General features: G+C 47.5%; 1 protein-coding gene across 1 annotated transcript in view; it reads left to right on the top strand.

Moving 5' to 3' along the window:
* Positions 1 to 1753: 1753 nt before the first annotated feature.
* The window catches only part of GPT2 (glutamic--pyruvic transaminase 2), a gene marked incomplete at its 3' end in the record, with an annotated part of 45761 nt that continues 35240 nt past the window's right edge, over positions 1754 to 12274 (top strand). Inside the window, exon 1 of the mRNA XM_080702730.1 lies at positions 1754 to 1906. Within this exon, the coding sequence (XP_080558856.1) occupies positions 1820 to 1906 (87 nt within the window). The 5' untranslated portion in view covers positions 1754 to 1819. The remainder of the gene's footprint in view (positions 1907 to 12274) is intronic.

Raw genomic sequence — 12274 nt, 5'->3', positions numbered from 1 at the left:
AGTCTCAGGCATGTAGCAAAGAACATGTTAGGTGCAGTAGTACTTTTTCTACAATAATGAGGTAGGAGTCCACATAACTAGGCTATGTGCAGTGTGTGTGTTGTTTTTTCCAATTGTGCAAATGAATTCCTGTTCACCTCTCTCAGCCCTCCCTCCCAGCTCTCCTGTCCCTACTTAGCTGGACAGACAGAGCAGGAAGGCTGTAGCACACAGTCTCATAGATGGACATCAGGGACTGCATTTACATCAAAACAGGTCATGGTTAAGATGTCTGGGAGTGTGTGTGTCTCCTTAACTGGGAAGAGTGGGTAATAACACTGCGGAAGGCAGAGGATCCTCGGAGGAGCTAAGCTCAGTGCGGAAAAATCTTTTACCTGGAGAATGAATCCCTGGCCATTGAGACAAAGGCTGGGAAGGGGATGGTGTGGACACTGGCCCTGGGGTGGACTGGTAGATTAGAAGCCCAGACAACTTTCCAGGGCCCTCACTCTATCCAGCCAGTTTTCTAATGCTCAGATGTGTCTTGGGTTTTGTTTTTGTGTGTGCGCGCATGTGTGCTTTCCACCCTACCCCTCCCTTTATTGGTGATTAATTAAAGTATATGGCAGTCTCTTGACAAGAATGAACAAGAATGACTCACAGTATTAGGACACAAGTGTTGGCGTATACAAAGTTATCTCCTTGAACTTTCTCCACAGGTGTATGAAGTTGGCATTGCTATACCCATTCTATACATAGGAAAACTAGGCTTACGCTGGCTAAAATGCTCAAAGTCACATAAATAAGTGGCTCTATACAACTGTATTCAAGCTCAGATTCCTGCTACTCTGTCTTCTACTCTGTTGGATTTGTTTTCTGCTCTCAACTTTCACAAACTGAACGTGAGGATGTGTTTGTTGGGGTGTCGGAGATCTGGGCTTTTTCTGCCTAAAAACAACTAGACTGGCAGAATCTCCAAGACAGGAAGGGACCCAAGAGGCCATTTGCTTCAAATTAATTTGCAGATGGAGAATCTGAGGAGAGGGAAGGGAAGTGACTCCCCCAATCTCTCCTAGATTTTGGTGTCTCCAACCCAGTGTCTCCAGCTTTTACTCTGCGTCACCGTCACCGTAGGCCATCTGGTCTTGACCTGGAACTTGTGGGCGAGCCTAGGAGTCTTTTCGCCTGGAGATACCTTTGGCAAAAATAACAGCCACACTGTTGACCATTCATTCTTCAACAAATATTTACTGAGTGATTACTATGTGCCGAGAACTACTGGAGGTGTTAAGAATACAATGGACAAGAAAAACACTGCCGCGGTTAGTTGGGGGAGCGAGACCATAGCCAATGAAGAAAAGGACAGGATAATTTTAGATCCTGGGGACGGAATAAAACACGACTAATGGAGACTGGGGAGGGCTTGGGGAGGGCTTCCGATGGAGAGGACAGCGCGTCTTAACGCCTGGAACTCAGACCCTTGATTCCCACACCCACCCTTGGCGCTCGGGGCGGACAAAGACTGGCGTGGCGAGGGCGGCGCGCCGGGCACCGGGCCCTGCCGGCGCGGGGCGGGCACTCGGGGCGGGCACTCGGGGCGGAAGCCGCGCCGCCCCGCAGGTGCCGGAGGCGGAGGCCGCCCTGAGCAGAGCCGGGCGGAGCGCGGCCGGCCGGCGGGACTTGTAGTCCGCGCGGCGAGCAGCTGGCCGGCGCGATGCAGCGGGCGGCGGCGCGGGTGCCGCGGGCCTGGGGCCGGAGCCTGAGCCGCGCGGCCGGGGCCTCGGCGCTCAGGGTGCGGCCCGAGCGCGGCGGGCGCGAGCGCATCCTCACCCTGGAGTCCATGAACCCGCAGGTGCGGGCGGTGGAGTACGCCGTGCGGGGACCCATCGTGCTCAAGGCCGGCGAGATCGAGCTGGAGCTGCAGCGGGTGAGCGCGGGGCCGGCCGGGCCGGTGGGAGGAGGGAAGGCCAGCCGCCCTGCGTCAGCCACCAGCACGGGCACCTGGCGCCAGGACGGCCTTCACATATCCCTCACTTGTTGAGTTGTGTTCAGCGATGGAGCGGCCCTGGGCCGGGCGCCGCACGTTCCCGAGGTGTCTGCCCTACCTCCGCGGAACCAAGACGCATTGGGGGAGGAACACCAGAGAAAAAGAGGCCCAGATAGAGAGCGAGTGCTTTGAAGAAAATACAAAGGAAGAGGGGTGGAATAGGGTTGCAGGATGGCTGCTGGAAGGGAGACATGTGGTAGGAGGGAGGGAGGCTGGGAGGAGAGTTTGTTCCCAAAGCGTTTTTCTCCAAGGCCTGTTGGGGTCTTTGCCAGGCATGATTCCCTGACAAGACTTGGGGTGTGAAGAGGGGTGGGGCAGAATGCCTTCTTGTAGGCCCCTCCAGAACCTTCACAGACCAGCCTCTGACACGCCTGAAGTCAGTCCCCAACTGTAGGGAGTCCAGGGTTGGGCCTTTGGGACTTTCTTGGTCTTGGTGGCTAGCTGGGATCTTGGCTTGAAATCACAGCTGCCTGTGAAGTGACCACACAAGCAGGAGTAATTCCTACCTCCCCACAGCCAGGGTGGCTGGGGTAGGTATAAAACGCCACTGTGGAACACTGCGTTGTAACCTGAGTGACTCGGGTACGCAGAGTCTAGAGGAATTATCTAAAAAAGAAAAAAAGACGTATTCCTTAAGCTTGCTCAAGATAGCTCTGACCCTGGAGGGGAGGGTGCCTGGGTTTTGCAACCCACATGTACCAGATCCCAATGTCTGCAGGCCAAGATGGTCACTTCATGTTTTTGAACACATGAGAGGAAGTGGGGGAGGGCAATGACACTTGGCCCCTTTTCCCATAGGGATTTTGGAAGTTTGATGAGCTCAAGGCCTGCTGAGACCTCATCAAGACACCCAGTTCTGCTGACTCAAAAACCATGAGCTGGACAAGCCAGAGTCCAGTGTTTGCTGCTGACTCCTTGCAGAGCTAAGCTTAAAAAGTTTGGCTTGGAGGAGGCTGGCTCCATTTCTGTGCATCTCTGGCCCAGAGATGGGCCAGGAACAGAAATTGTGTGTGCGTGTTTGTTGCAGCATCCAGGATTGAACCCAGGGGCATTCTACCACTAAACTACATCTCCAGTCCCTTTTAATTATTTATTTGGTACTGGGGATTGGACTCAGGGGCATTGTACCTCCAAGCTACACCCCCAGCCCTATTTATTTTATTTTATTTTATGTACTGAGGATTGAACCCAGAGATGTGTTCTACCTCTGAGCTACATCCCTAACCCTATTTTCTTTTTTTATTTTAAAACAGGGTCTCCCTAAATTGCTGAAACTGGCCTCTAACCTGCAATCCTCCTGTCTCATCCTTCCAAGTGCTGAGATCATAGGCATGCACTGCCATGCCCAGCTTATTTTTTATTTTGAGACAGGGTCTTGCAGAGTTGCCCAGGCTAGCCTGAAACTTGCAATCTTCCTGCTTCAGCCTCCTGAGTAGCCAGGATGACAGGTGTGAGCTACCATGCCCAGCAGAGGTAGAAATCGTGTATTTTTGCTGCTCTGGCAGGCTGTAGCTGGCTCGCCTTGAGGCAACACAGCCTCTCTGCTAAAACAAAGTTTGGGATTAAAGTGTTCCAGGTATATCATGTTACGGCTGATTTCTCTAGTTCCAGAGCTGGGAGGAGTTCCAGGAATTATCACTACCTTTTGTTAAACAGTAATTTCCTTGCTGGCTTCTGTGAAGCATGAGGAGGATGAAGACAGAGGGGTCACTGTCTTTACTTTCAGATAACTGACTGCCCTATTGTCCCCTCACTCTCCCTGCCCCAAGTCATTAAGTATTGGTGTTGTTTTTCAGCAGGCAGAGAAAATATGAGAGCATTCCAAGTGGAAGGAGTGGTGTGAGCAAAAGTTCTGGGCATTTGGGTGAGGGGTTGGTGCTCTTAGTACAGCAAGGCAGAGAGGTATGGGAAGTGAATAGGATGGAAAAGGTGGACTGGAGTCTGTGCCGGGCTCAGAATTTTGTGGTGCATTGGTGGGATGTGGAAATCCAGGAAGGATTTCTTTTTTTTTTTTGTGTGGTACTGGGGTTCCTGGAAGCCCTCCTTCCTCCGGGCTACACTCCCAGACCTATTTTATATTTTTGAAACAGGGTCTCTTACGCCAGCACGGCTGGCTTCGAACCTCTGCGATCCTCCTGTCTCCGCCTCCCAAGCGCGGGGATTACAAGCGTGCGCCACCGCGCCCGGCCCAGGAAGGATTTCTGACAAGGGTGTAGCTCAGTGATGGTAAGTGGGCAGATTTCTTGGTCACTGTCCCAGAGACATCCTCTGACTTCTTAGATGTTCCACTCCTGGTGTCCTTCCTCTGAGCTAGTTGAGAAGTTCTTTCTACTTGCCTTTGCTGGTACTCTTATTCAAGCTTGTTCCTGCTCATTCTCTTCTCACTTCAGCGAATCTCAGTTGCACGGAGTTGTTGTCGGAGGTATAGTCTCAGCCAAGCCTGCAGAGCCTCACTTAAACCTGTCATTCTTTGAGACAGCTACTCTTCACTTACCAGTTTAAACGATGCCCCTTCTGAGTGAGCCATTGTTTTCAGACTTTTTTTTTTTTTTTTTTTTGGTAGTACTGGGGATTGAATCGGGACATTCTACCTCTGAAGTAATGGGATTACTGACATGGGCCATCATGCCCAGCTCATTTCTATTTATTTATTTATTTATTTTGGCTTGCCTTGACTTTACAGAGCTTTGATTTTTCTTTCTTTTTTTTTTTTTCAGTACTAGAGAGTGAACTCAGAGGCATTCTTACCTCCAAGCTACACGCCCCCGCACTATTTTTTTAAATTCTTTGAAATAGGACCTCACTAAGTTGTGGAGGGCCTCTAAGTAGCTGGAGCTGGCTATGATCAATCCTCCTGTCTCAGCCTCCCAAGTAGGGATTACAAGTATGAGTCACCATGCCAGGCTTCACCTTTGATTTTTCTACTTATATTTTTAACTGTAGTGATCAAAGTTGGACTAGGGATTTGATTTGGTAAGAGATGGGATGGACTCGCATATTAAGGAGTAGGCTAATTGGGGTAAATCCCATATCCTTTCTGGACCTCAGTTTCCCAGGTTTACAGAAGGAGAGAAGTAGCCATGTTGGTTCAGGGTTCCCCAGCACTGAATGTTGTACCCTGAAAGTGTCTTACGGGCCCTGAGATGACCCCCACTGGCACCAGGGCGTTGGTGCTGTCTTACAGAATTGTTTACCAGGTGATCTGCCAGGGCTGGATACTGGCTGGCAGCACTAGGTCTTCATCCTTTCCCCTCCCCAGTGGGGGGAGCCTTCAAGAAGCAGGGAGGTGGCTGAAGGTTGTGAAAGGGGCCATTCTCCTCCAGCCAGGCTGTTTGTTCTCATGGAGGCCCTGTTTCTTCCTGACAGCAACTGGGGGGAGGGGGACCTGGCTTAGGTTTTCAGATCCTTGTGTTCAACGGGAGCAGCACTTAAAAATAAGCTGCAATTAATAGTTTTGAAAAGATCTGACAGTTCCTCAACCTACTTTTTTCCTTTGCTTTATTATAAGGGTGGGGGTTGGGGACTGGTACAAGTGGAGACAGAGAAATGGCTTTATGTTTTCAGATTGTAAAAGTACATTCTGCTGGGTGTGGTGACACACTGTAACCCCAGTACTTGAGAGGCTGAGACAGGAGGATTGCAAGTTCAGGGCCAGTGCATGGTCACTTATGGAGACCCTGCTTGAATGTGTATTCAGTGACAAGAGCATTTATAGGCTCAATTCCATATATGTATATATGTATATGCATATATATACGTATATATATATATATATATGTGTGTGTGTGTGTGTGTGTGTGTGTGTGTGTGTGTGTATGTGTGTATTTTCACACAATATAGACACAGTGTCCTGTAGTCCCAGTTACTAGGGAGGATGAGGTAGGATTGTTAAACTCAGCAGTTTGAGGCCAGCCTGGGCAGCATAGATATCTCAAAAAACAACAACAAAAAAGTACAAACATGGCAAAACATTCAGAATAGAGGAGAAGACTGATTACTACTATTAACATCAGCTTGTGTTGCATCTTAGCAGAGATAAAAACAGGGTGCTCTAGCATAGAGCTATAGTTAGCTAAGAACTAAGATTGGCTACCCTAGATTGCCAAGCACATGTGGTAAAATCTCACCATTTTTCATAGACTTTACATGCCATTTTATAATGATGAAAGTTATATAATAAAGAACAATAACTGAACAAATATGGAAAATTATAGGGTAGACTTCCAATAGGATGAACCCTCCACTGTCCACTAAATAGCCATGTACCTGTATCCTGAGCTCTGCTTTAAGGTGCTGTGGGCTCAGGAAAGTCACTTGGAGCATACCAGCCTCAGCCTTCTGCACAGTGAAGCCAAATTATTTCTCCTAAAAACTAGTTTGTGCAGGTCATGTTGGTACGTACCTGTAACTCCTATACTTGGGAGGCTGAGATAGGAGGATCACAGGTTTGAGGCCAATTTCAGCAATCTAGTGAGACCGTGTTTCAAAATAAATAAGAACCGGGCTTGGTGGTACACATTTGTAACTTCAACACTTGGGAGGCTTGGGAAACAGGAGAATCCTCATTTTCTGCTCACCTCAACTACTTAGTGAGGCCTTCTACAACTTAGTGAAACCTTGTTTAAAAACAAAGAATTAAAAAAAGCTGGGTGTGGTGGGGCACATTTGTAATCTCAGCACTTGGGAGGCTGAGCAGGAGGATCATACAGGTTCAAAGCCAGCCTCAACTACTTAGTGAGGCTCTCAGCAACTTAGTGAGACCCTTTTTCCAAATAAGGTATAAAATAGGTCTGAGAGTATAGCCCGGAGGTAGAAAAGCCCCTGGGTTCCATCCCCAGTGCCACACACACACACACACAAAAAAAAAAAAAGAAAAAAAAAAAGAAACAAAGAATAAAAAATAGGGTTGGGGGTATAGCTTGGAGGTAGATCGCTCCTGGGTTCCATCCCCAGTGCCAAACAAACAAATAAGTAAAAAGGGCTAGAAGCATAGCTCAGGTAGAATGCCCCTGGGTTCAATCCTCACCACCAAAAAACAAAACAAAAAACATTAAAAAGCTAAATAAAAACAACAACAACAAAAACTAGTTTGCAATTTTAGTGATAATGCTTTGAATAGTTAGAAGCCAGTTAGAACTGTTGAGAGTATTTGTTCTCAGTGCAGGATGGCATGAACCTATAGTCTGAGTTACTGGGAGGTATGAGGTGGGAGGGTTGCTTGAACCCAGGAATTTGAGACCAGCCTGAGCAACATAGAAGGACTCCACTCAAAAATAAAAAATAAAATTCTTTGTTCTGAAACTAATGAGAGTTTCTTGGAGATAAGTGTTGACAAGTAACTGGGTGTGGTGGCACAGGTGCTTTTTGGGGCTGAGACAGGAGGATTGAAGGTTCGAGGCCAGCCTCAGCTACTCAGTGAAGCCCTCTGCAACTTAGACCCTGTTTCAAAATCAAAAGTAAGTAAAAGGGCTGGGGATATAGCTCAGAGGTAAAATTCCCATGGGGAGTTCAATCCCCAATACCACACACACACACATAAAAGAAATATTAAGGGTCACTGCTATCCAACATCCTCTCTCTGGATCTGGGAACAGACTTGGTGGGGCTTGCTTTTTCCTACATGGGCCTCAGCCTTGCTGTTATGAATGATCCCCTTTGGAGACTAGCTTTCATCTTTGTTTTTGCCTTTATTATTATTATTTTTTCTTTTTTTGTGGTACTGGGGATGGAACCCAGGGGCATTCTACCTCCGAGCTACGCCCCAGCCCTATTTTTTTTTTTCTTTATTTTGAAACAGGGTCTCACTGAGTTGCAGAGGGCCTCACTGAGTAGCTGAGGCTGTCCGTGGACCGTGATCCTCCGGTCTCAGCCTCCTGACTGCTGGGATTCCAAGTGAGCACAACCACACCCCCCAGCTGCTTCTGCCTTTAAATCTGGCTTCTACAGTTGTCCTACAGACCTCTAGAGTTCAGGGCCTGTAGGCATCTTTCTCACTTTAATAGGAAATTCAGCCTTAGAGCACTCACCTTCTCTCAATCACAAGCATATAGTTGGGGCTCCAGTTTCTTCCATCTTGTCCTGTCTCTTCATGTCAGGGCTAGACTGTGTGCTGAGCTTGGTTCCCTCCCCTGTGGAATGCACCTGTCTGCAGGGTCTGTGGATTCTGGTTGAGGTTTGTCTCTGGAGCCTTTCTGGAAGCTCTCTGTGGAACTTCTGCCTGCCTCAGGCCCGGCCTTTCTTTTTTCCTTCTTGTTTTTTATAATTTATTTGGAAACAGGGTCTCACTAAGTTGCTGAGAGCCTCACTAGGTAGCTGAGGCTGGCTTCGAACCTGTACAACCCTCCTGTCTCAGCCTCCTGAGCGCTGAGAACCTTACAAGTGTGCGCCACCACGCCCGGCTCTCCAGGTGCAGCCTTTCACACACAGGGCTTCTGGAGCCCGACATGGCCTCTGCCACTCCCTACTCAGCCCCTTCCCTGTTCCACATCTTATTCTTCACTTCATGGGTGCATGAGTGATTCATAAGTATTTGTGTTTGTGCCCCACCCACATCCCAGTTGTTGCGGATGAAATGTGTTTGGTGTGTGAGGGGAGAAGTAATTCCCCCACCACAACCACACAAACAGAAAAACAGAAAAACTGTGGATTCTTGTCCTAAGCTAAGAATAAATATGCATAGCTTGGACAGTTGCTGAAGATTTTAAAAAGTTTATTAAAAAGATAGAAATACAGAGATAATTACAGCCCTGTGCTGCAGAGGGGCACAGGGGGGCAATTCAAATGAAAATACCACCGAACTCCAGTTTACTAAGTGTTTTTATCCCACCCAAGTCCATGGCAGGTCCTTTGATCTGTAGATATGCTAGCCCTATCTCTAGCCCTGGCTCTGCTGTCTCCAGGCGGATTTGCCCTGGAAGGTCAGCCCCCCTTCCAGGGCAAATCCGAACACCTTTTGTTTCATCCCCCAAGATGTGTGAAATTGTTTCTCCAGTATCTGGGATTTCCTCCCATCTCTGGCTCCAGCTTTCTTTTCTTTTCTTTAGAAATATAAATTACAAATCCCTCTTTTCTGCTAGCCCTGGCTTTCTTAGTATAAAAGATATATTTTTAAAATTGGAAATCTTTTCCAATACTGATACCTTAATACATTTTAAAACCTCTTCCCAATACTAGTACACCAGTGTTGGGAGTATTTGTTAAACAAAAGGGAAATATCTCTGGGCAGTAAACATCCTACCTGGCCTTCCTGCCCACCTGTCTCATGAAATTACAAAAGCCCAACTGCCTTGTTCCTGTCCACTCCAGCTTTACTGAGGTACAGTTGACAATACAAATAGTATATATTCAAGGTATACAACATGGTGATTTGATACATGTATATATCATAAAGTTACCACAGTCAAATTAATTTGCACAACCAGCATCTTACTTAGTTACTTTGTGTGTGGGGGGGGGTAAGGGGGATTGAATTTAGGGGGGCATTCTACCTCTGAGCCCAGCCAGATTTACACTTCCAGACCTATTTTATATTTTATTTGGAACAAGGTCTCACTAAGTTGCTGAGAGCCTCACTATGTAGCTGAGGCTGGCTTTGAACCTGTGATCCTTCTGTCTCCGCCTCCCAAGTACTGGGATTACAAGCGTGCGTCACCATGCCTGGCTCATTGTGGTTTTGATTTGAATTTAATTAATGATACTGTGCATCTTTTTCATATACCTGCTAGCCATTTTTATGCCTTTGGAAAAATGTCTATTCAGATCATGTGTCCATTTTTTTTTAATCAGTGTATTTGGGAATTATGGCTATTGATTTGTCTCTTATATATTTTGAATATTAGCCTCTTATCAGATATATGATTTGCAAATATTTTCTTTCTGTGGGTTGTCTTTTCATTTTGCTGATTATTTCCTTTCTTGTGCCTTGTGTCTGGCAAAATTGTCCATCAACCCCTTGATCTTCTATGATGATGGTCTTGTGGGCTGGGAAAGACAGTGCCCCAGAGCCTGTGGAACCTATTCTTCTCACCCCTACCTGAGCCAAAGTAGCAGAAGAGAGCCCTCCCTGTTTCAGTGTCACATAGGGAGGCAGCTTGGGGCAGGTGTGAACAGGTAGATAAGACAGATGGGCTTCGGAATCTTTGAGAGAAAACCAAGAGGACATGCTCTTCTTAGTTTCTCTGGGCTGGATCAGGCCTTGATGAGTCACTATGGGAAGGAGGCAGCCTGGTGCTCCTTAGTACTTCCCAGCCCCGTACACCCTGTGTACACAGGACACCCTCACCTCTGCACTCATCCACAGGGAATTCTTCAGGCCTGTTTCCTTGCAGCCCTGGCTTGTCGGATGTAGAATATGTAAAGCAACCTCTATAGGTTGCTCTTGGCTGGATAGGCTGGTCCCCTTGCTAATTCAAGGAAGCAAATTTCCTGTCTTCTCCTCACACCCCCAGCTCATCCATCATAGTAGTGTCCAGGGTCTGTGGGCACCAAGGCTCAACAAAGGAGATGCTCAGTGTGCCCAGGCTTTGTGACAGCAGGCCCTGAATGGGCTGAGTGGTGCTGGGGCGGACACAGGAAACCAATGTCCAGGGCTGTTCCGGACGATATTCTCTTCCTGAATTGGGCTGGCCCAGGGCCCAGTGCCCACAGCTGTGCTGGTGCCTGGCTTTCACAGCTGTGACAGATTTACTCCTTCATAAAGAATGGGCTGTGCCTGCACAACAGAAATCACCTGTGTTCAGCTAGCTCTAGGCCTGGGCCTGCAGTGATTCAGTCAGAGTGGCAGAGGTCCACTTGTGAGGGGCTAGGTTGGGCCTCCCCTTTAACACACAGACTTAGGAGCTGCCCACTCTGCCAGCCATCTTTGCTTCTGCTTTTAGGCTGAGCCCTGAGGCCACAGGCCTGAAGCCTACGTTTCCTAGGACTCCTGCTCCCAACCCCGCCTCACCCTAGTGCGGTGAGCGGGCTGCTACCTGCCTTGGCTTTCTGGTCGTGTTAGCTGTTTTTTAATGTCCCGGGAATCTGTCTTCTATACAGCCCTGAACTCCGTGGAAGGGGCACAGCAGGTCCCTCTCCCCCTCCTCAGATGCATATCTTTTATTTATATTATTTTATTTTTTGTGTGGTACTGGGAATTTAAGTCAGGGGTATTCTATCTCCAATATTCACCCCCCAGCTCTATTTTATTTTTTATTTGGAAATTGTTCTAGCTAAGTTGCTGAGAGCCTTGTTAAACTGCTGAGACCGTCCTTGAACCTGCAATCCTCCTGTCTCAGCCTCCCAACTACTGGGATTACCAGCGCGTGCCACCATACCTGGCTACAGTCTATAGTTTTGAAGCTGCTTTTTCTCCATTTCTTTCTTCTTCTTTTTTTCTCTTTTCTCTCTCTCTCTCTCTCTCTCTCTCTCTCTCTTTTTTTCCTGTGTGTGTGTGTGTGTGTGTGTGTGTGTGTGTGTGTGTGTGTCTGTGTGTGTGGTACTGGGAGGCTTATTTGGAAACAGTTGCTGAGAGCCTCACTAAGTAGCTGAGGCTGGCTTTGAACCTGTGCAATCCTCCTATCTCAGCCTCCTAAATGTTGGGATTACAAGTGTGCACTACCATGCCTGGCTTATTTTCTCCATTTCACAGAACTTCTGGCTTCAGAAAACTGCTTTCTTAAAATCAGTAAAAACCAGGAGACTTAAGACAAAAACCGCCGCCAGATGAGTTTTTCTAACTTTAGATTGTTACCTAAACGAGGAAGCACTACAGGAATGCAGGATAGGAGGATTGCAGGTTCAAGGCCATCTTCAGCATCTTTGTGAGATCCTCAGTAACTTACTGAGACCTTATTCAAGATAAAAAATAAAATAGGCCTGGGAGTGCAGACTAGAGATAGAATGCCCCTTGGTTCAATCCCCAGAAACACACACACACACACACACACACACAAGCTGGAAGTATAGCTTGGAGGTAGAATCCTGGGTTCAAGCCAGGCGTGGTGGTTCACGTTTATAAGCCCAGCATTTGGGAGGCTGAGACAGGAGGATCGAGGTTCGCAGACAGCCTCAGCTACTACTTAGGCCCTTTGCAACTCAGACCCTGTTCCAAAATAAAGAATTAAAAAAATAGGGCTGGGGTATAGCTCAGAGATAGAATGCCCCTATGTTTGATCCCCAGTCCACACACAAAAAAATTAGAATCCTGGGTTTAATCCCCAATACTCCCACCACACAAAGCAACAACAACAAGCAGCAAAATAAAAAAAATTT

Source organism: Muscardinus avellanarius (genome assembly GCF_963383645.1).
Source record: "Muscardinus avellanarius genome assembly, chromosome: 10".
Classification (NCBI taxonomy): domain Eukaryota; kingdom Metazoa; phylum Chordata; class Mammalia; order Rodentia; family Gliridae; genus Muscardinus; species Muscardinus avellanarius.
Note: the sequence above shows the minus strand (reverse complement) of the source record. Positions and strands in the feature narration are given on the sequence as shown.